General features: G+C 39.6%; 1 protein-coding gene and 1 pseudogene across 3 annotated transcripts in view; both read left to right on the top strand.

Moving 5' to 3' along the window:
* mkxa (mohawk homeobox a) overlaps nucleotides 1–21,137 on the top strand; it is a 59,952-nt gene extending 38,815 nt beyond the window's left edge. For 2 of the 3 annotated variants that reach the window (XM_080217353.1, XM_080217359.1), the window contains exons 6-7: nucleotides 19,142–19,175; nucleotides 19,271–21,137. In XM_080217353.1, coding sequence (XP_080073479.1) covers nucleotides 19,142–19,175; nucleotides 19,271–19,457 — 221 coding nt within the window. In that variant the 3' untranslated portion in view covers nucleotides 19,458–21,137. Of the gene's footprint in view, nucleotides 1–8,935; nucleotides 9,050–19,141; nucleotides 19,176–19,270 lie in introns of all 3 variants that reach the window. The other variant, XR_013889847.1, reaches the window with a different exon arrangement.
* LOC145362197 (U2 spliceosomal RNA) lies at nucleotides 6,677–6,826 on the top strand (annotated as a pseudogene).
* Nucleotides 21,138–24,926: the final 3,789 nt, after the last annotated feature.

The following is a 24,926-nucleotide window of genomic DNA, read 5'->3' as shown; positions in this document are numbered from 1 at the left end:
ATACCTTCACCTCTGCCATTGCCTTGTTTCCCATTATTAATTCCTCAGTTTCATCCCCCAAGGGACCACCAGCCACTTTAGCTACTCCCTTCCTTTCAATATACATGCAGAATCTTTTACTGTTTGTTTTTATATTTCTTTCTAGTTTCTTTCAGACTCCAATTTCTCTCTTCTTTTTCTAGTTGTCCAAATTTTTCCAAGCTTCAGGCCTACCACTAGTCTCTGCAACATTATATGTTGTTTTTAATTCAATACCATACTTAACTATTTTAGTTAGCCATGGATGGTATACCTTCTCATAGAATCTTCTTTCTCAATATCTTTGAGAGTTATAAAATATTGCTTTAAGCATGTGTCACTGTTTCACTACCATTTTACCTTTTAACATATTTTCCTATTTCACTTTAACCAGCTCTGTGTCTGTATACTTGTAAATGCCTTTCTGTCAATTTAAGACAATGGTTACATTTCTCATCCTCAAATTGAATGTGAATTTCTCTCTTGTTGTGTTTCTATCATCATGTCAAGAGGATCCTTCAATATGAGGTCAGTAGATAAGGTAAAGTTGTCATGGTCCCAGATGACCATTGGCTGCTTTCCCCTTTGAGGGGGAGAGCTGACTGGAGGTGATTTAACTCGATGATCATCTCACCTCAGGCGAGGGGCGAGGTTGAGAAGGCAGGGCTGTATGGGAATTGAACCCACGGTGTTGGCATCATTCTGCATCACAAACTAGCTGTCCAGACAACTGAGTTAAATTGACCCCCACTGGGGGAGGGGGGGGTGATCAATAATTGATTCTGTCTCATTACACATTACCTGGTCTTAAAATATATATATATTCTGGTTGAATCCAGAATATATTGTTCTCAGAAACTAAAAGTAAAAAAAAGTATTAGTCACAAGTGAGGCTTACATTAACACTGCAATGAAGTTACTGTGAAATTCCTCTAGTTGCCACAGTCCGGCTCCTGTTTGGGTCAATGTACCTAACTAGCATGTCTTACTATCTTATCTACACTATCCTAAGCATGGTCCGTAAACTCATCTTAATTTGATTGGCCTAATCTATGTATTAATATTAAAATCTCCCACTATTATTGCAATTTCTTTCTGGCAGGCCCCCATTATATCTTGATTTATACTCTATCCTATGGTGTAGCTACTGTCTCCCCTTACATGAGAACTCCACCCCAAAGTTCACTTTAAAGCCCTTTCTACAGCCCCAGTTATACAGTTCACCTGGACACTTGTCCCAACACAGTTCAGGAATATGTTCCCAACATGACGATTTGCTCTTTCCCTGGTATAGGTACCAGTGCCCCCAGATCAAAACCCATTTCTCCCACACTAACCTTTGAACCACACATTCAACTCTCTGATCTTACTTAACCTGTGCCAATTTGTTCGTGGCTTAGGCCAGAAATTATTATGCTTTTTAATGTAGCCCCTGGATGCTCACACTCCTTTAGCAAAATCTCTTTTATTCAGTGCTTCCTATGTTGCTAAAACCCATGTACACCACGACAACTGGGTCCTTTGGCTTCCACTATGCAGTCCTTACACAGTGTATAACAGATAGACATTCCTCTGAGGCAAAAACACCCAGAGGAAAAGCTAAATCAAATATTGTTAACAAAAAAAGTTAATGGTTGCATTAGATCAAAGAAAGTTAGCTATAAGGCTGCCAGATAAAGTGGTGAATCTGAGGGTTAGAAGCAAATTAGGACCCACCAAAGGAGGACAAAGAAGCTGAAAAAAAGAGGAAAAGCAAATATGAAAGCAAACTGGTGAGGAACATAAAGACAGAATGTAAAAGCTTCTTTAGGTACAAGAAAAGGAAAAGATTAGCTGGGACAAATGTGAGCCCATTACAGGCGGAACGGGAGAATTTATAGTGGAGAACAGGGAAGTGGTGGGAAATAAACAATTACTTTACATCTATTTTAATGGAAGAAGATACAGAAAATGCCCCAGAAATACTATGTGACCAAGGGACTTGTGAAATAGAGGAATTAAAAGAAATTAGTATTCATAATGAGATGATACTTGAAATGTTAACTGGATTGAAGATTGATAAATCCTCTAGATCAGATGAGCTTCATCCCAGTATTGAAGGAAGTGACAAGAAAGGTAGTGGGTATATTTTTCAAGATTCTATAGATTCTGGGAAGTAGCAAATATGACACCAATGTTTAAGAAGTGAGTGGAGGGAATATGGAAAATTGCAGAGTTTATGTCGCAAGTAGGAAAATATTAGAATCTATCATAAAGGACATGATAACTGAATATTTAACAAGGAATGGTAAAATTGGGCAGTCAACATGGTCCTACGAAAGGGAAATCGTGTTTGGCAAGCTTGGAGTTTTTTTTAGGATATTGCTTGTAGCATTGATAAAGGAGAACCTGTGGATTTGGTGTATTTTAATTTTCAGAAGGCTTTTAATAAGGTCCCAGACAGAAGATTAGTAACTAAAATTAGATTGTGTAGGATTGGGGAAATATAAAAATATGGATTGAGAATTGATTAACAGACAGAAAGCAGAGAGCAGGAATAAACAGGCCATTCTCAGGGTGGCAGGCTATTACTTGTGGGGTACCACAAGGACCAATGCTAGATCCACAGCTGTTCTGGAGGCCAATGGTGTCAAGGACAAGGAAATAGTGTGGGAAAGAGGCACTGAAGTAGATCAGCCATTATTTAATTGAATGACAGAGCAAGCTCAATGGGCTGAATGACCTACTCCCATTCTATGTTCACTCCAAGTTCCTCTCCAGCCGGAGAAGATGTCCTTAATCCTGGTAGGCAACACAGGCTTCAGGATGCATCCCAGATATAAAGGACAGTATCTATTCCCCAACTGTCTCCTACAACAGCCACATCCCTTTTCACACTCCCAGATTGATTGGCTTGGTCAACTTGCTCATCCATTCTGCAGTCCCTGCTGTTGTCCACATAAGCTGCAAGAACGTTGAAACTATTAGACAACTGCAAGGACTGAGGTGCCCCAGGGGTCGGTGCTGGGGCCTCAGCTATTTACCATTTATATAGATGATCTGGAGGAGGGAACCGAGTGTAAGGTGTCGAAATTTGCTGATGACACCAAGATTGGGGGAAAGGCAAATTGTGCGGAGGGTGTGGAGAGTCTGCAGAAGGATCTAGATAGGCTGGGCGAATGGGCCAGGAAATGGCAAATGGAATTTAATGTTGGCAAGTGTGAGGTGGTCCACTTTGGTAGGAAGAATGGTAGGAAGGACTATTACTTACGTGGCGAAAAACTGCAGCAGGCGACGGTGCAGAGGGGCCTCGGGGTCCTTGTGCATGAGTCGCAAAAACCCAGCTTGCAGGTGCAGCAGGTGGTCAGGAAGGCGAATGGGATGCTGGCCTTCATAGCGAGGGGGATTGAATATAAAAGTAGGGAGGTCTTGCTGCAGCTGTATAGGGCATTGGTGAGGCCGCAGCTGGAGTACTGTGTGCAGGTTTGGGCGCCGCACCTGCGCAAGGATATTTTGGCCTTGGAGGGAGTGCAGAGGAGGTTTACTAGGCTGATACCGGAGTTGAGGGGGTTGAGCTATGAGGAGAGGCTGAATAAACTAGGCTTGTACTCGTTAGAGTTTAGAAGAATGAGGGGAGATCTCATTGAGACGTATAAGATGATGAATGGGATGGATAGGATAGAGGTGGAGAGACTCTTCCCGCTCAAAAAAGACAGTAGGACTAGGGGGCACAGCATCAAGATAAAGGGGAGGCGGTTTAGAACGGAGTTGAGGAGGAACTTCTTCACTCAAAGGGTGGTGAATCTCTGGAATTCTCTGCCCGTTGAAGTGGTGGAGGCTGCCTCGCTAAATATTTTTAAGAAGCGGGTTGATGGGTTCTTGATAAGAGAGGGGATTAAGGGTTATGGGGAGAGGGCGGGAAAGTGGAACTGAGCCACGACAGATCAGCCATGATCTTATTGAATGGCGGGGCAGGCTCGAAGGGCTAGATGGCCTACTCCTGCTCCTATTTCTTATGTTCTTATGTTCTTATGATCCCCATTCTTGTCCCACGTACAGTCACACTCTTTTACCCCTGAGCGCAGACCAAATCTAAAGTACCTTATCTAAGGGTGTGACTGTTCCTGAAACTAAGTGCCCGGGTAACATTTCCCCACTCTGGTGCATTGTATCCAAAGCTCTGACTTCTAACCCATCAACTCAGAGTCAATGTTACTCGAGCTACAGACATTTATTGCAGATGTGGCTGCCAGAGATCACACAGGTCTTTACCTGTCCCGCATGCTACAGCTGCAACACATCAGCCGTCCTACCATCTTTATTTTGTTTCATTTAACTTTCAAGTTTAGAAATATTACTCAACAGCTTTAGAAACTAAACTATGGAGTTTCATTATTTATCCTCTCAATATACTAATATTTATCTCTCTCCAGTATTCATCTCTCCATCTGTCACAGTATAGAGAAAAAATCCTTTAAAATTCACCAATCTGTTTACTTGCTCACCTAATTAATGCCTCTGGGTTACAACCCTTGCTGCCTTTGGTTCCCTCTCTTGACTACTCCATTTTTGTACAGGAACAAAACAGCCAATCCTTTCTCATTACATCAAATTCCCTCACTTAGCAAACTCCCAAAGTTAAGCACTCGAACTCTCAGTACTCAGACAAAGCTGCAACTTCGTGTGACTTACTTTGTGTGCCTGCTAAACTTTTGTATCAATAATAACTGAAATTCAGGTGACCCGATTCGGCTACTGCTGGCTAGGGAACTAGTTCAAACCAGCTACTAACTAACTAACTTTGCAGCTGTTTCTCAACAGGGGAGCTTGTTTTCACTAAGACTGAAATAAATGCCAAGTTACTTCTACGCTTATGTTAAATACGAAATGCAAACTTGGCTAGATCTTAGAAAGCGATCAACTCTTAAAATTCCCCCACATACCAAATTCCCAGAGTTAAGCAGTCAGACTTGCTACACTCAATCAAGCTGCACTTTTGTGCTACTTCACTCATCTAACTCAAGCCAACTAAGAACACCCAAAGGACATAACTGTTTTGGTCTAAATGATTTAACTACTCATTGCACTAAAAATATTGATGTATTTATTATTGTCACATGTATTAGGACAGGGTGAAAAGTGTTGTTTCTTGCACACTACACAGACAAAACATACCGTTCATAGAGTACATAGGGGAGAAGGAAAGGAGAGGGTGCAGAATACAATGTTGCAGTTACTGAAAGGATGAAGAGAAAGAGCAACTTAATATGCTGAAGTCTGATGGCAGCAGGGAAGAAGCTATTCTTCAGTTGGCTGGTAACGTGATCTCAGACTTTTGTATTTTTTGAGAGAGTTTTTATTGATTACTTTTCCACCGTACTTATAAAGTCACAACCTCATAGAGTCATTGCAGAAGGAGGTCTTTTGGCCCATCAAGTTTGCACTGACCACAGTCCCACACAGACCCGAACCCCTTAACCACATTTATTTACCTTGCTAGTCCCTCTGATACTAAGGAACAATTTGACGTAGCCGATCAACCTAACCTGCACATCTTTGGACTGTGGGAGAAAACTGGAGCACCTGGGGGAAGCCCACGTTGACATGGAGAGAAAGTGCAAACTCCACATGCAGAGATTCTCCCAGGGCTAGAATTGAACCCGGGTCCCTGGCATTGTGCGGCAGCAGTACTAACTACTGTGCCACCCTCACTCATTCTATCATGACTACTAGAAATTACAATTTCTATTCACCCCTCGAATTTGATCAGAAGAATTATCTGAAACCTGTGCAGGGGTGGTAGCAGCAAGTCATTCAAGAAATTACCATCCAAAGCCAGGAAGTGCTGCTGCCTGATATTCCAGTGCCTTTTCTTCTTCCTGTAGCTTTCCCAGCAGCAGTAGGTAACAGTAATTAAAACAAAAAAAACCACTGGAAAGACTGAGCTTGTCTGACAGCATCTGTGGAGCAAGAAAAGGAATAATCCGGACTTGAAACAGTAAATCTCTCTCCACAGATGTTGCTAGACCTGTTGAGAATTTATAGCAATGTTTGTTTTATTTCAGATTTCCAGCATCCACAGTATTTTGCTTTTACTTTAGCAGGTAGCAGTACCCTGCTCTGGCATTCTAAATTCTAGGTGTTCTATATCTCCTTAGCAGGATAGGTTTGATGTAAACAATTAGAAAGTTTCTTGATGTGAAATTTGCTCCTGCTGAGTTACTACATAGTGCATTATCTTCAGATCCTTATATAACTGATGGCTACTTATTATCTACTATGGGACATAAGTTTAAAGTGTGCAAGGAAAAGTTTAGAGGAGATGTATGAGGCAAGTTTTTTTACAGAGGGTGGTGAATGTCTGGAACGCGCTGCCCCGGGAGGTGGTGGGAGCAGATACGCTAGCGGCATTTAAGGTGCAACTAGACGAAAAAATGAATAGGGTGGGAATGGAAGGATACGGACTCTATAAATGCATATGGTTTTAGTTTAGGCAGGCATCATGATCTGCATAGGTTAAGAGGGCCGAAGGACCTATTTCTGTGCTGTACTGTTCTTTGTTCTATCCATCAGGATGGGAAACAGTTCAGTGGTAGAATTTTCACCTGACACACAGGAGGCCTGGGTTCGATTCCTGGCCAATGCATGAGCAGTAGTTAATTTCTCCGTGCTTTTCTTGATCGCTTCTCTGCCTTTTGGCTAAGATCAAGGGTAGTATTTGTTTTTATCAGTTTAATTGGCCTTTTGGCTAAGATCAAGTTTAGCATCGACATGCTGTGCTTGGTTGAAATCATTAGGTTACATTTCAGCTTCACTTGAAGCAATTTTTAAAAGCGGCATCTCGGCCTTTTGGCTAAGATGCAAATAAGATCAAGCTTTGGAGGAGGAGCTATGCCTACTCCAATCAGCTTGGATCATGTAGGTCAAGCCCACGACAGGAGGTGAGAGCCCTGTCTTGTCAGCTTGGATCAGGAATGCGTCAACTTGTTGAGACTCTGAATTGGACTTAATTTGATCAAATTGGAATAAAAACAGAAGAAAATCTGGATTTCAGAGCAGGCTATAACCACAGTTTGTAACTTGCATGACCAAAGGTGGAAGCTACTTCTTTTAGAGAAAGTAATCTCTGGGAAGAATCCTTTTTTTCTTGAAGTCAGTGTGGAGAAACTTAATTTGGGGATCTTTTTACTTTTCTATTCAATGGCACACTATCTGAAATCGGGGGCACATATTTAATTATTCATTTCACATTCTGATTCCATGGAATGCTGAGCACACGACTTCAGAACTCCTGAATGGGTCATGTCTGTCTGTTTACCACTACAAGTGAACATTATCATCAGAATGGTCACAATGAATGGTGTTTTGCTCTCTTCCAAACAGATGTACCATCTTTCATTACTTATTCAGGATATTTTCACAAGCCACATTACTCATCTAATTTACATTAATTGACCCCTTGTTTCTGCAAGCTTATTAGCTCAGCTTATTAGCAGCTCACCTGCCTACTATATGCACATTTTCAGTGCTCCTAAACTTGGACACATTCGTACGATCCAGTCAGATATGAACGTGCCACGGTAGAATATGGAATTATGGAAAGTAGAGATCTTGATCATACCACCAGTCTGCAATGCCGTATAGACGCCACAGTGTAAGCAATGGAAAAATGAAGCAAGTCTACCTGGCCTGATTTTCTGTAGGTCTCGGTGAACAGGAATAATCCAGGTGGAGACATCAAACCAATCTTTTTGCCTATGCTTGTAAATAGTATGTCATTAATGTGAACCTAAAAAGTTTAGTGTGAAGGAAATAAAGCAAGGAATAAAGAACAATGTCATATTTGAGATGCAAGATAAGGATTCTTCTGAAGCCCTAATTTATCTTCTGAGTTAACAAGATTTTTACCCTGATTTGGGGATTTTGGCTGAACTAAGGCAGCACGTGTACCTCTTTCTAAGGTACATTATTGAAGCAAGAAGAAATGTGAAAAGAAATTGTTCGCAGAAACGAAAACTAAACTGCAACAGTGGAAGACTAACCGGCAAAACCAATTGATGCTCAGAGGAAAATGCAGCCAGGAGTATGTGAAAACAAAGTGTATCCTGAAACGAAAGTCATCAAAAATGTTCTCCCATTTAAAAATTTACTTCAACCTCATAAAAGAAATTCTGAAAGAAATTCCAAAAGAGAAAAGAAACCTTCCAGTTTTAACAGAGACAAACTGGAGATTGAGTAACTCACCCTCTCCCAGGACAAGAGATGGACATTTAAATATTATAATGCGTTTGCTGGCCTCATTTGCACGTGCCATTTTAAATTTAAGTCAGGTTTCTTGAGCTTTATGAGGTGTGGCAGTTGCAGGGGACAAAGATTGTGATATCCAGGAAGTAAGGCTGGGACACCAAAGTTGTGGGCATTACTTGAATGGTTATCTACCATTGCATCACAAGATAACTTTACTTAACTTTGGCATGGGTAAACTGTTCTCTTTAAATTCAGCTGTGAATTACCTGCTCTGATCGCTTCTATTAAGTACGTCAGAGACCTTGCAGCCCTCTTTCATTTCGTACCTCCATTAGGAGGTTTCAGTCCAGTATGAAGATCTTGGATATTTGATCTGTCTTCTTTGCTTTCCGAATAATACAGTAAGCAACAGGCACTTGTACTAGGAAAAGATTCTTACAGGTGGTAGAAAGGGAGTTAATACCACTTCAAAACAGCGAAATGTCATGTAGGTCTTCTCCTTTGGTGTATTTGCCTCTGTTGATCAGGATGCACCTCATGGGAATTCTGTCACCAGATGTGGGCCCTCTCTTTACTGGATACATAATATTTCTCCAACAGCTTTACTGTTAACTTGTTCATTTAAACATTCTCCTGGTGAGGTTCATGTTCTTTGATCTCACTTGCATTTTTCTTACACACCTTTCCCCAGCCTCGTTTTGTCAGAGTCAAAATATAGATGCCTGGCAACATCATCTTTTATCTCCTACTGCTGGAGAGAGCAATTCCTCTCACACAGTGCTGACATAGTACGACACCTGTAAAGGTAAGAGTCAAATTTGAACTTATCGCAACTTGCCATTGCAGACAAAGGGGAGGCGATGGCCTAGTGGTATTATTGCTAGACTCTTAATCCAGAAACTCAGCCAATGTTCTGGGGACCCAGGTTTGACTCCTGTCACGGCAGATGGTGGAATTTGAATTCAATAAAAAAAAACTGGAATTAAGAATCTACTGATGACCATGAAATCATTGTTGAAAAAAACCCAGCTGGTTAACTAATGCCCTTCAGGGAAGGAAATCTGCCATCCTTATTTGGTCTGGTCCACATGTGACCCTTGGACAACTAGGAATGGGCAATAAATGCTGACCAGCCAGTGATGCCCATGTCCCATGGATGAATAAAAAATCTATTTGCTCATTAACAAACTTGTAGCAAAAAGAATTTATTGCAAATCATTAGGCCCCTGCATCCAGCCAGTTTGAACATCCTTTTCTGCTTGACTTTTTCCCATGCTGTATTTGTTCTGGTAAGGATAACTATCAATCCTTTCCAGTCAATATACCTTTGTGCTATAAGATTAGATGTACTGTCATACTTAAGGCATTGATTTGAGACTGTTTGGCTCCACATTGCTGTCTAGCCAGTTATGCAGAGTTCATTATGGGTATTTGTTTAAAAATTATTCATGTGATGGAGTATCCCTGGCGAGGTTGGTGGTTATAATTCATCCCTGGTTGACCTGAGAAGGTGATGCTGGACCTAATTCATGTTTGATCCATCAGGGGGCAGTTAAAAATCAACTGTTTTGGAGTTGCATGAAGGCCAGATCAGGTCTGGGCAGCAGCCTTTTCTCTCCTCCAAGGGAATATTTGTGTGGTAATCCAACAGCTTCATACTAAAATCAACTTTTCATATCCACATTTTTTAATACTGAATTCAAATTCTCAACTCTGGGATTTTAACCTACGTCTTCTGGATTATTTGACCAGGTTCCCTGGATCACCAGTGCATTAATTTAACCACTATACCCACAAGCACCAAGCCATCACATCAAAATGTGGAACTGGCTGTCTCATTAGATGCCCACTAACACTACAAGTTAAAAATAAAGTTTTTTAAAAGCTTTTTTTTCAAAGTTTATTTATTAGTATCACATTAACACTGCAATGAAGTTACTGTGAAAATCCCCTAGTCGCCGCACTCTGTCACCTGTTCAGGCACACTGAGGGCGAATTTAGCATGACTAATGCATCTAACCTATTTTAAAGTATATTTATTAGTGTCACAAGTAAGGCTTACATTAACACTGCAATGAAGTTACTGTGAAGTTCCTCTAGTTGCCACAGTCTGACATCTGTTTGGGTCAATGCACCTATCCAACACCTTTCAGACTGTGGGAGGAAACTGGAGCACCCAGAGGAAACCCATGCAGACACAGGAAGAATGTACAATCTCCACACAGACAGTGACCAAGCTGGGAGTCGAACCTGAGTCCCTGACACTGTGAAATAGCAGTGCTAACTACTGTGCTACCATGCTATAGTCCTTCTGACTGTGGGAGGAAAGCTGCTTGGGAAACTTTGAAAGTTTGCTTTTGTATGGTTGCAGATATATTGCTCATCTACATGCAGATTGGTCTCTGATTTGAGGGACTTTGGCTAAAAGGTTAGGCTAGGGAGCTGTGATTGTTACATAGGAGATTGAGGTGCATGTGATTGTGACAGACTTTGATCAAATTGCCAAAGAAAAGCTGTTTCCATTAGTTGTTTGCACAGGGATACAGATTTAAGATTTTGGACAAGAGAGGCAAGGGGGATGGGGGATTACTTTTGCAGCAAGTAATAATGACCTGGAACTCACTGCCCGTGAGGGTGTGGAAATGGTGACATCGGTAATTTCAAAAGGAAGTAGAATGGACACTTGCGAGAAATCCATTTGCAGGGCTAGTGGGATCATACAGAGAGTTACCCTACAGAGAGCCTGCATGGAGCCCAATGGTCTCCTTCTCTGTCTTAAGGACTCTGTGACTTTATGACTGTGTAGGAGATATGATTTGGATACCTTTTAATGATAAAATTTGTGTGCAGGAAAATTATTCTCTTCTGGGCCTTCCTAAGGGGAAAATATTACCTTGTTTTTTTTTCCTGCAATTATCTGTAGTTCCACCTTAAAATGAAGCTCCTAGAGCACATAGCTTGTCAAGAACTAAGCTGCTTAGAACAAGTATTTCGACATATGGAGGGTTAAGTTAGAGTTGGATATTCCTCAGCATTTTTTCAAATGGAAAACTGAAGATCTTTTGTTGAGGTCCTGTATGAATTTCACTGGAATTCTGTATTGGAGAATTCCATTGCATTCTCCTGTTCTTTTTCAGCCAAATCATGCATTAATGTATATTCTATGTTAGGAATTCCCCTACTCGGCACTTCGGCATCTTTTCCCCTGTTTGCTAAGTTTCCTTATTTTCATGCTATCTGGCAAAAATCCATGTCAGTAAAAGTCAAAGAACCATTCAGAGGAAAATAATAAAGTCCAATATTTCTGATTAATCTTACAGAGCCTTATTATTGTTCTTGGCTCGTCAAAGCCACAAAAATGCATTCTTCAGGTGTAAAAGACAAAGGAATGCCCTTCACTTCTAACTCCCTTTGCTAAAGAACCCTCATGTGCTAAAAAAGTTCCCAAAATGTTTTTGCCTTCCTCTACTTTTTACAAGGTTTCACACTGTTTCTGTCAGTGTTCTGTTATATTTAACTATGGTATATTCATTTCTGCCGCATTGAGAAGATATTGTAAATTTGGCAATTTAAATTGAATTTAAAGTATTAGAGTAGCTAATAATAAATGTGATAATTTTATCATGTCAGGTAAATAAAACTTAGCAGTTAAAAATATATAGAATCCTGATATAGAATCATTGAATCCCTATGGTGCAGAAGAAGGCCGTTTGGCCCATCAAGTCAGCACTGACCACAATCCCATCCAGGCTCTATTCCCATAACCCCACAAATTCACCCTGCTAACCTCTCAGATACTAGGGTCAATTTAGCATGGCCAGTCAACCTAACCCCCATATCTTTGGACTGTGGGAGGAAACCGGAGCATCCAGAGGAAACCTACGCAAACACAGGGAGAATGTGTAGACTCAGCACATACAGTAACCCAAGGCAGGAATTGAACCCAGGTCCCTGGCGCTGTGAGGCAGCAGTGCTAACCATTGAAATGGACAAATTATACTGTTGTTAAAAGATGAAATAATTAAGGTTCCATTATCTTGGCTGATTTGTTACAGGACTAAATAAAATACTTTCTTCCAATTTTTAAAACTGTAATTTTTTGAACAGTTTTCATTTGACTGACAAACTCTCCACAGGAACTAGCATATTTACAACAACTGTTTGCTGCGTTGGACAAGATGTTCAATTATTGATTCTGTTAATTATTTACTAAATAATAATTTTGTTGTTAACTGAAACTTCCTAAAATCATATTGTGCTTTAAATTTGTTGCTACATAATAGGTATTGTTCATACAAAGCTTTTATAACCAAATGAAATGGAATCCATAGTGTTATCTGGATTTTGTAACAATGGGTGGGATTTAACCTACCCTGGTGCAGTGGGAAAAATGGCAATCAAGCCCACTCAATTCAGGAGAGGCCACATGTCATTCACTCAGCTGCAGGAAAGCCTCCCATGACTAAGTCAGAGGCAGAGAGGGGCCAATGTGAAAACCTCATCAGCAGTAGCATATTATTTAGACTCATTAATGAGCCAATCAACAGCATTTATTCCAGAGCTCACTGGAGTGGTCGTGACTCAGGAATGAAATGTGAGTCACGAGGCCCATAGGCCTGTTGGGTTTGCCAATGGTCTAATGAGACGGGGTGGGAGAAGGAGATGGGGGAAGATGGGGTGGGGTTCCTTACTGCCAGGTACTCTGGCCCGATCAAAGGACCGAACATTGTAAGGCGGGGAAGAGGGTGTTCAAAGCCACCCTTCTCCAAGCTTCCTACATCCCCTTCTCAACTCCTCTCCATGACTCCCTCTCCTGCCTCACTCACCTGAGTCCGGGATTTCGACAGCAATCTTTGGTGAAGTCCCTGGAGCATTACCAGCAGCAGCCATTGATTGGCTGGCAGCATTTCCACCACTGTGGTCCTCAATCTTGGGGAAGGACCAATGCTGGCTGGCAAATGCCTGACAAGCAGTTTATCTGGTCAGATATTTCCACACCCCCCCCCCCCGCCCCCCACCGCCCACTCCCTCACCCCAGGAGTGACACAGGTTTTCCAATTGACAGGTGGGACCCACATTGGGAACATTAAATCCAGCCCCAAAAGGGGGCCAAATAGCAAATAAGGTAAACTGTCCAAATCCTCACCTGCGGCAAGTTACTTAACAAGGTGTGTATCTGAAAATCACAGGCGGTGGTCCCACAATGTTTTTGATGCATGATCCTGGAATGGAAGAAATTTATTGCAGAGGGAAGCATTGTAGCATATATATAACATGTACATATGTGAGAATATGTATATAGTGTGTAAAATAAATACATATATTTAAATGCCTACTGGTGAAACAACATGTGTGATAGAAAGCGGAAAGTTTAGCCTAGTTGTTAACCACTGTCACATCTGGCTTTTGTGTCTCCAGCATTCAGTGAAAGGGAATATTTGAAAAATGAGTTGATGTCGGATGACCAACATCTCCAATTGTGTTATCGTTGGCATCCCACCCAATTTAGAAATATACAAATGCAGTGGAAGAATGACGCTCCTTTAAAACTCACAACTATTTAAAAATGTACGCTGAGCATCAGCCCTCTAATACCATTTCTAGAATGGGTGTGTTTAATGATAATCACATCTCAATATTAGGACTGAGTAGAACCCTTTGATCATATGTCTGTCTGGAGTTAATTATTGTGTTATGCTGACTCAGGCAGTGTTTGGCTTTCATATCTAAAAAAAACTTTTAAAAATTGGCTATCAATTAAATGGAGATGAAAGGGGATGTTTGGAAAATGAGTCTGCACCAGATGACCAATATGACCAAACATCCACATTTGTTTGCTGATAATTAGCCTATTTCTGAAACATCCATCTAATATAAAGAAGATGTGTCCTTTGAAATACTGATGCAGTCGTGTTCAGCATCATTTCACAACCTCTATGCATAAAACAATCCTTTGGTTTACTATTCTTCCTGGACATGGCCTGGATCTGAACTGTGAGTCACTCATAACAACCAATAATAAGGGCTATGGGGATAGGGCCTGGGTGGGATGAATTGTTGGAGAGTTAGTGCAGACTCAATGGGCTGAATGGTCTCTTTCTGCACTGTAGGAATTCTATGAATGCTTTCTACCTGTTGATACTACATTTGCCTTGAATGAATTGTCAGGTTATGCTGCATTAGATAGCCATGGTTGGTTTTTGTTTCAAAATAAATGAAAAAAAACTCTAATGATTAAAAGTAGGTCCTGGGTACATTGTAAATGACCAAAAGTAGCTTAGCCCGTTATGTTCACACACTGTTCAATTATGAAAAATATAAACTATCAAACAGCATTTCTTCTAACTGGATAGCCCGCTTATCATACCATTGTAAACCTTGGAGCATGTCTATGTTAAGAATGTGGAATATGTTTAAAATTGTAGTTAATAACGTGAGCTGAAGTTAGGTCTGTTAAGAATATTTCCATGTACAATATACTTGGCTGCTGTCGTGTGCGCATGAGATATAGATTAAAGTAGACACAGTCAGAAAATCTTCAGTGGACCCAGCTGTGGAGACTGGAAAACGCTCAGTTGATGCCAGTGCAGTCTGATCGCACTAAACAGATAATGACTTTAAAATTGCTGTCACCTGGTTTCAATTATGCAGACTTGATGCCCTTAGAACACTGGTTTTTAAAATGCTGGAAATAGAACGTAAGAGAACAAAGGTGTGGAATTAATGTTTGCAACACATTTTTACAATTAGCAACAAAACGTTATCAGGTTAAAATTGTGAGCAAAGGGATGTAAGGTGTTTAAGCATGCAAATATTACAACACAATTCTTTCTGAGTTTAACATATTCTTAATAAGACTACCAGTGAGTGACTAGCCAAAGTGATGAATCCACTTAACTTTTGATATAAATTACACAACTGATAGATCACAATCTGGTTAGTGGCTTGCAACAGTGTTCTTTCACATCTGGGTTTGAATTCAGTCCAGATCATTCTCCTCTCTCAGGGGACTGTTAACCAAAATAAAAAAGAAGCAAGAACTTAATTTTCAGTTGCACCTAAATTTACCAACACACAAAGGCCCATAATTTGACACCAGTAAGGATTATGTTGCCATTCTTGCAGAATGAAACTGCATGGGTAGGTAGCTAGGTGAGAACTGGAAGTCGCACACTGGCAAAGTTGAAAGCTTACCCTGAGATGAGAATTAAATCATATTTTTGGAGCAGTATAATGTTTTAAAGTTTATTTATTAGTGTCGCAAGTAGGCTTCCATTAACACTGCAATGAAGTCGCTGTGAAAATCCACCAGTCGTCACATTCTGGAGAATTGAGGGAGAATTTAGCTTGGCCAATGCACTTTCAGACTGTGGGAGGAAACTGGAGCACCCGGAGGAAAACCATGCAGGCTGGGGGAGAACGTGCAAATTCCAGACAGGCATTGACCCAAGCTGGGAATCAAACCTGTGTCCCTGGATCTGTGAGGCAGCATGCTAACCACTGTGTCACTGTGCTGCCCAAAGGAGATTCCCTATATCTGGCATGTATTACATTTGATGCTGACAGAGGAAGAACAAAATGTGAAACTATTTTCTTCGCATCAATAAAGCCCACCCTTATCTTGATAAACGTAAAATCCGCGAAAGAACAAAAATTCAGAAATACACCTATTATTGATAGTTCTACTGTAGCATCGCTCACATTGTGCTCTAGGATGTAATTTAAGTTCAGTATATGGTATCATTTGAAATTTAATCCAATTCAATACTGTGATAGATTACTTTTGCGCTATGGACATTATCATAGTGTGACTTCCATAAGATTCCCATGACATTGTTCATAGTGAGACAGATAATATGCAATTTTATAAGGATAGAACCCATGTACAATGCAAAATACAATATTATTCTTCAAATGAAGTTTTGTTTAAGGCTGAAAGGCCTGTTCAATATGTAGACAGGGGGCCAATTTACTCAAGGGCCAATTGACAAGGCGCAAACATTCTGGATGCACTATGTTGTGTCTTATTCTGGATTTCTATGTAGTTTCTTCAGCTGCTCCTCACCCCCTTATTTAAAAGTTTGTCAACGACATTGCAGAAATTTACATGAATCAGTGCAGTATCTTAAGTATGACAAGCAAGAATTACCCACATTAGCAATTTTTATCCAGATTGATTATATAGATTGACCAACAAGCAATTGGAAATCAATATATGAACAGTAATTCTGGTACAGTAAAGCTCTCAGTACCAGGCCATACATGTTGTCTTAAATTCATTCAAATTTTTAAGGTATTTAGATTTTAAAAAGTACAGCGGAATGGTTAAATTTATCTACAAAAACGTTTATTATTTCCTCACTGATGGTTAAGAAGAGATGTGGATAAATCTGTGCAAACATTTGTTCTAAACTGTTGCACTGTATTTGACCTACAATGATCCAAATATTTCACCAGTGTAAGTGCAGACATGACACTTCTTGACCTTCTGTGAAGGAATAGTTTAGCAAGTGAAAGGAGCTAATTCAAATCCAGCTGTTCCAGACTCCCTCGGGTTCTCTAATATCAACAGGTCATAAGATTAGGTTTCAGTCTCTAAACAGAAGGATAATCAGAGACTCCTTTATCATTACAATATAATAACTGCATAACTCAATAAACAAGGAACACTGAGCATTTCCTTTCTGAAATTACATTATTCTTTGCTGCAGTGACTGTGAGCCACCCAAAACAAGTCACCTGAAACAAATTTCAGATGCAATCTGAAACTATATATGATATAACAACACAATAAAATCAAAGTACTGTGGATGCTAGAAATAAAAATAGAAAATGCAAGGAAAACTGGCAAGAGGAAAAAAGAATGTTTTGAGTTCATATGACTCTTCCTCAGAGCTTGTGGCTATGCATAAGTTGCAGTAAACCATTCAGTTATATAATAACAATTATATAACAATAACATTATCCAGGACTTCATAACATAGCATTTGGAAAGCTCTGGTATAATCAGGCAAAATCAGCATGGATTTACAAAACGAAAATCATACGTGACAAAGCTACTTGAATTCTTTGAGGATGTAACTCGTAGAGTTGACCAGGGAGAACCAGTGGATGTGGTTGATTTAGACTTTTGGAAGGCTTTTGACAAGGTCTCACATAGCAGATTACTATATAAAGTTAAAGTACATGGGATTTCAGGTAGTGTCTTGGGATGGATAGAAAGCTGGTTAGCAGGTCGAAAGCAAAGAGTTGGAATAAATGGCTCATTTTCCAATTGGCAGGCAGTGACTAGTGGGGTACCACAGGGATCTGTGCTAGGACTCCAGCTGTTCGCATTATATATTAATGATATGAAAGAGGAAACTAAATGTATTATCTCCAAATTTGCAAATGACACAGAGTTGGATAGAAGGATGAGCTGTGAGGAGGATGCAAAGATGCTTCAGTGTGGTTTGGATGGGCTGATTGAGGGGCCTATGCAGATGAAGCACAATTTGGATAAATGTGACATTATTCACTTTGGTAGCAAAAATAAGAAGGCACATTATTATTTAAATGGGTGTAAATTGAGAGAAATGGATAGTCAACGAGACCTCGTTGTCCTTGTGCATCAATCACTGAAAGTAAGCATGCAGGTACAGCAGTTAGTAAAGAAGGCAAATGGTATGTTGGCCTTCATAGCGAGAGGACTTGAGTAATGGAATAGGGATGTTTTACTGCAATTGCATAGGGCATTGGTGAGGCCACACCTGGAGTATTGTGTGCAGTTTGGTGACCTTATCTGAGGAAGGACGTCCTTGCTATAGAGGGAGTGCATCAAAAGTTTACTAGGCTGATTCCTGGGATGGCAGGTCTGTCATATGAGAAGAGACTTAAGTTAGGATTATATTCATTGAAGCTTAAAAGACTAAGAGGGGATGTCATAGAAACCTATAAAATTCTAACAGAATTAGACAGGGTAGATTCAGAAAGAATATTCCCAATGGTGGGGGAGCCAGAACGCAAAATCATAGATTGAGGATAATTGGTAAGTCTATAAGGACTGAGATGAGGAGACATTTCTTCACCCAATGAGTGGTGAATCTGTGGAATTCACTACCACAGAAAAAAGTTGAGGCCAAAACATTGTATGATTTCAAGAAGGAATTAGATATAGTTCTTGGGGCAAAAGGGATCAAGGGATCAAGGGAAATGGGGGGGGACGGAGGGATCAGGATATTGAATTTGATGATCAGTCATGATCATAATGATGGAGCAGGCTTGAATGACCAAATGGCCTACTTCTGCTTCTATTTTCTAACTATGTTTCTATGTAATAGTTGCTGGGATTAAAACATGTAAAGTGGATTTTAGGAGGTTCCTGTGCTTAAAACATTCGACCTTGTCCATGGCTGGGATTCTCCGCTGTTGCTGCAGTTAATGGAGTTTTAGCTGGTATCACATTGCCATTCTCATTGGCAGCGGGGGGTTTACGGACGTGACCAGAGAATCCTGCTCCTGTTCATTCAAATCAACCCCCCAGACATGGAAGTTTGCAGTCGCTGGGTCAAAATCCTGGAATTCTCTCCCTAACAGCATTGTGGGTCAAGTCACTGCACGTGAACTGCAGCGACTCAAGAAGGGGCTCACCACCACTTTCTCAAGGGCAACTAGGGATGGGCAATAAATGCTGGTTATCCAGCGACACCCATGTCCCATGAATGAATGACAAAATTGCAAATTACCATATGTAGTTGAAGGAAAAAAGGAAAGGAAAACTGGTCTGAAAACTATTCTTTCACTCTACTTGTTGGCATTTTCAAAAATGAATGGGGAGAAAAAAGAATATTTAGTCTGCTGATTTGAGTGAGAAACCATGTAAGATAAAGAGAATAACCTTCTTCTCTTTTGTTATCAGAGACAGTGGAGCAGGGAACACGCAGATTAACCAGGTTAGTGAAATCCCGAGCATACTACTTCAGCACTGGAAGTTGCTAATGTTAGTTCAATTTACAGACTAAAGTGCAGCTTTCCGTTATTCTCCCAGCTATCCAAAGAGAAAGGAAGCCTCCAAAGATGAAACCTACTGGAAGGAAATTAACGCTGCCATGGCCTTAACAAATCTGGCACAAGCAAAAGGCAAAATTCAAGGAACGACCAGCTGTATCATTCAGAAGTCTTCACATATTTCCGAAATAAAGACTTTGAAAATTTCACCGGGTAAACCATTTTAAAGAGAACCATGAAGTGACTTAAGACATTTCAGAAGCAAAACCATTCCATGTATATATTTTTTTAAAAATCTGCAATCAAATGTTGACTCCTGGCTCCTGAAGCCAGTTTAGAACAAATCAATTTTTAAAAATCTAATCTTATGTTTATTAATATATTTAGGATCTCGCAGCAATTTTTAAATCTTTTGTAATAGCATATGTATTTTTGCTGTTGTTGGCCAGCTTTTTTTTAAAACAAGAACTGACTGTAAATTGTTAAAACGGTACAATTTCTATCAAAGTATTAACTTATTTTATGTTACTCAAATTAATCTTTGACATATCATGTTGATGCCCTCAACGTGAATATAATGTAATATAAATAATATATCAATAAGCTACATGTTGCACACTGAAAGCATTTTTAACGTAGTGAAATTATACTTACGTATAACAAGATCAGTTCCATGTTGTAAGGCTCTTATTTGACAAACAAAGCAAAAAAAATGTCGACAACACAGGAATGTACATTGTGGTCCTGTAAAAGAAAATTGGGATTGTTCTGGCATGTCACTTTATTTTGACTGTCATTACACTCTGAGCTTTGGCTCCGAGGACAAGTGTTGAAAATACATGACAACTGGCATGTCACACAGATCTAAACTGTGATCTAATTAAAAGCAGCTACCTTTTGCACTTGGGATTCAAATTTGCTGAATTATTAGCCATCATTTAACTGGAAGGCTCCAAAATTAAACAATGCTCAAACCACTGCTTTTCATAGTGACAATATTCAAGTACATATTCAAAATCTGAATGGATGTGTCAGCATGCATTGGCCTCAATATAGAATTGGTGCTACTTCTTCATTTAACACTCAAACTTACCCTTGACGATAATAACATTTAAAAATAGAAAGCAGATCATTACAAAATGACAAGCACAGGGAGCATCTGTTGAATGCTGATTTGGCAAATTTTCCTGTAAGAAATTTTGAGGTTACAACTTTAAGCAAGTCCATCTATGCTCCCACTTTACCAATGCCTATTTATATCCAAATTTCTTACCAATGCTAATAATAAATGTTGGAAAATTAGGAATGAATGCAGAATCAGTAAAAAAAAATCAGAACCTGAATAAAGTACTGAATTCACACCAAAGTTTGAAAACTGAAGTCTCAGGCCATCTATCAAACATGCAAATTAGGCACAACTTGTTTAAGAACATGCATAAAAATGCAATCTAGAAACAGAAAATACAGGTCTCAGTGCACATACATTTATAAAAGTTACTCCAAAATGCCAGAACAAATGACTTTGTTTCCTGCTGTGCCTCAAATTCTGATGTTAATTTTACACCAGTATAATTGTAGAAAATGATGTATGGCTCGTTAGCCTGGGGACAGAACTAATACAGTGATCTGCAGTGCATTTGGAGTCAGGAATTGATAGATGGATATAAAAGAACAATGAAATTTGGGGCTAGTATATTTAGATGTAAAACACAATTATATCCAAATTTCCACACGGTTTATGCTTTCTTTCAATTTCTTTGCTTCATACCCAATAGCATGTGTCCCTGAGGACAAGTGCACAGGGCATTTCACCCCATTATTTGGTTTGATTTAATCTATTATTGTCACATGTATTAGCATACAGTGAAAGATATTGTTTCTTGCGCTATATAGATAAAGCTATATAGATAAAGCTATATAGATATAGATTTCATAGAGAAGGAAAGGAGAGAGTGCAGAATGTGGTGTTACAGTCATAGATAGGGTTCAGAGAAAGATCAACAGAATGTGAGGTAAGTCCGTTCAAAAGTCTGATGGCAGCAGGAAGAAGCTGTTCTTGAGTTGGTTGGTACGTGACCTCTGACTTTTGTATCTTCTTCCTGACGGAAGAAGGTAAAAGAGAGAATGTCCGGGATGTGTGGAGTCCTTAATTATGCTGGCTGCTTTGCCGAGGCAGTGGGACATGTAGACAGAGTCAATGGATGGGAGGCTGGTTTGCGTGATGGATTGGGCTACATTCGTGACCATTTGTAGTTTCTTGCGGTCTTGGGCAGAATAGGAGCCATACCAAGCTGTGATACATCCAGAAACAATGCTTTCTATGGTGCATCTGTAAAAGTTGGTGAGAGTCATAGCTGACATGCCAAATTTCCTTAGTCTTCTGAAAAAGTAGAGGCGTTGATGGGCTTTCTTAACTATATTGTCAACATGGGTTGTTGGTGATTTGGGCACCTAAAAACCTGAAGCTTTCAACCATTTCTACTTTGTCCTGTTGATGTAGACAGGTGCATAATATTAGCAGGGAGTCAAATTTTCCACCATGTTCCTGACATTATGTTTAAAGTGAGTACTACTGTGATCGGTAAAAGTCTCATTACTTTCCATGCTAGTTATAATGCTTATTTCGTGGCCAGATAAGTTGGGGCTGTGTGTTTGTTTGACCTGAAACCGACTTGAGGAGGTAATCTCATATCTCTTCAATCTCATGCCTACCTCTGTATAATTGTAGCCAGTGACAAATGGAGTTTAAGGAGACTACCTTGTAACTTTCAAGCTTACTTTCCACTCTTAATGTTAGCAGGGAGTCAAATTTTCCATCATGTTCCTGACATCAACATTTATCTGGCATTCCAATATTGGTAAGCAATTACCAAACATCACTTGAACAAAATTCTGGAATATCAAAATCATTTGCTAATATGTACTTTTCCTATTTAAAATAAAAATGTTATTGCCTACTTTTTAAATCTAAAGGAAAATTTCAATGTAATATCTGAGGGCCACTCAGTGTAATTTCATTCCTAATATGCTCTCCTCTTTGTGCAATGAATATAATGTATTTTGTGATGGTATTTGTAAATATTTTTATACCTTTTGTGCAAACTGTTAAAAGTTGCAATTTGTAATATGCCCTTAGGTGTAAAGCAGATATTTGAATGATGTATTTTGGCATATACAAAAGAAAGCTGCTTTAAAAAAGCTTTTTATGGTAGTGTCTTTTTTTTAATATATCACAAATTAAGCAAAATAATAGATCCAAGATTGTTCTATCATGTATCTTTTTCTGAATATGTTTAGTTGTTCTGATGTGTTCAGCAAACAATTTGTTGCAAATATTATTACAAATTTATAAATTATCACAATAATAAATAAAGTGCATGGCATTAAAGCTTTCTGCTACATATACATTTGACAATTCTTCACAAAATTGCAGACTGTCAGTGCAATAATGAGTTGAGTTTTATAGCTGTAATCTGCAACAGGATAAATGACAGGATGCATGCTTGTGAAAGTGCATTTTCAAGTGCCAGAGTGATTATCTGAGTAATTGGTGACCTACTTCTCCATCCTTGCCATAAAGACTTACAAGTCCCATCATTTTCTGATGAGCATTCAGTGGGAAAGTACCACAATGACATTCCTTTCTCATGCTTTTCAACGTTGTTTTTCTTCGGTGAGATAGTGGTGGAGCAAAGCATGTAGAGAAGTAGGGAAAATTAGAGAGCACCTTCCGAATTGTCACATCTGATTGCACTTATTTAGATGCGAGCTATCTGTCTTTACAGTGATGCTGATAGACTCATTGTGGGGGGAGAGATTGTCGGCCTCCTCGAGGCAGGGTGTATTTCTCACAGCAGGATTTCCCACTGACTGCACCCTATGCCACCGGGAAACCCACAGTGGTGGTGCATCATCGGCGGGACCAGAAGATCCTACCAGCATGGACAGCCGGAAAATTCTGTCCACTGTTTCTCCATCCACAAAATCTGAATCTTATAATCTTGCTGGTTTCCAGTTCTGTGCCAACAGTCCATAACAAATAACTCTTATAGATTTATATTTTCCATAATCCGCTCAGTATTTTAAGTACTTCACTCTTTCCCTTGATCAAGTTCAAATTTCTAGGCCTTTTTTCATTTAGAACCTTATTTCTGAAATTCATTTCTTATCCCACAATATGTAAAAAAAATCTCGCCAGTACACTATATATGTTGAGGATAACTTTTGTTTATACTTGCAATCTAATGCTCTTCAGATCCAATTTAGCATGTATTTCATTACATATGTTAATACAAGCTTTATTCGGAACAGAATCTTTCCATGCACAGTCATCATTTTTCTTCTCTAATGATGGGAGACTCTCATTGTGTACACATTTGCAGTTACTTTACACTCAATAACTTTAAAATTCATCTGTTATTGCTTTGCTTTCCCCTTACTATTTGGCCCAGATATCTTTCCGTGCTGTTTATTTCATTTGTAGCTGTCACCTGCTGAAATAAATTGCTATCAGCAAATTGAACACTATTTTAAAATTTAGGAATAATATGTACAGAAAGAGAACTCTGAAGAACTCTGTTAGCAGACACGGCCAGTCTTCCCAAAAGAACTTCTTCCATTTATCATCACCTTCTGCTTTTTACTTCCAAGCCAAATTTCTATGTAACAAGCCAATTCCATTAATTAATGACCTTTCAGTTTCTTCAAAACACCCAGTGGGATTATATCAAAGACTGGGAATCGAAAGTAAACATTATCAACTGGATAGCCTCATTACTAGTTGAGGAAACTATTCCAAGTAGATGACTGAGATTTGACCTCATACAAATTAGCCTGAGGGTGGAATTTTCCCTTCTATAGACTAAGAGCTTCAAGTTTGTAGGTGTTCAAGTCACTAATAACTTGTCGTGGATCCCCTATGCTGACACATAGTTAAGAAAGCCCACCATTGCCTCCATTTTTTCAGGAGGCTAATGAAATTTGGCATGTCCACTATGATTCTCACCAACCTTTACAGATGTACCATAGAAAGCATCCTTTCTGGTTGTATCACAGCTTGGTGTGGCTCCTGCTCTGCTCAAGACTGCAAGAAGCTACAAAGAGTTGTGAACATAGCCCAGTGTATCACAGAAACCAGCCTCTCATCCATTGATAAAAGCAAAATACTGTGGATGCTGGAATCTGAAACAAAAACAGAAAATGCTAGAAAATCTCAGCAGGTCTGACAATATCTATGGGGAGAGAATAGAGCCAATGTTTTGAGTTTAGATGACCCTTCATTGTGGCTAAGAGCTAACAGAATCAGCAGAGATTTATACTTTGGGAGTGAGGTGGGGGTGGAGGGGGGTGGAAGGTGGACTGGGACAAAGGAAATGTAAATGAAGATACAGAAGGCTGAGAAGGTGCTAAAAGTGTCCATTAAGTGATCAGAATGTGTGAATAGCAGAACAGAGGCACAACTGGTTAAGGGACTGCCTGGGGATTATAGCAGTTGCCCTGAAAGTGGGCGGGGAGGGGGCAAGAAGGAGAGCTGGAATGGAAAGTGGAAAAATGGAAGTGAGAATGAAGGATGATAAAAATGGATGAATGAGATGAAACAAAATGCAAAAACATACATGGAAATAGGGTAAAGGTGGAGGGCAGAGTTTATCCTCTGATGTTTGTAAACTCAATGTTCAGTCCAGAGGCTGTTAAGT

This window comes from Carcharhinus amblyrhynchos, chromosome 2 (genome assembly GCF_965287045.1).
Source record: "Carcharhinus amblyrhynchos chromosome 2, sCarAmb.v2.hapA, whole genome shotgun sequence".
Taxonomy (NCBI): Eukaryota; Metazoa; Chordata; class Chondrichthyes; order Carcharhiniformes; family Carcharhinidae; genus Carcharhinus; species Carcharhinus amblyrhynchos.
The sequence above is the reverse complement of the archived record's forward strand: the minus strand, read 5'-3'. Positions and strand labels throughout refer to the sequence as shown.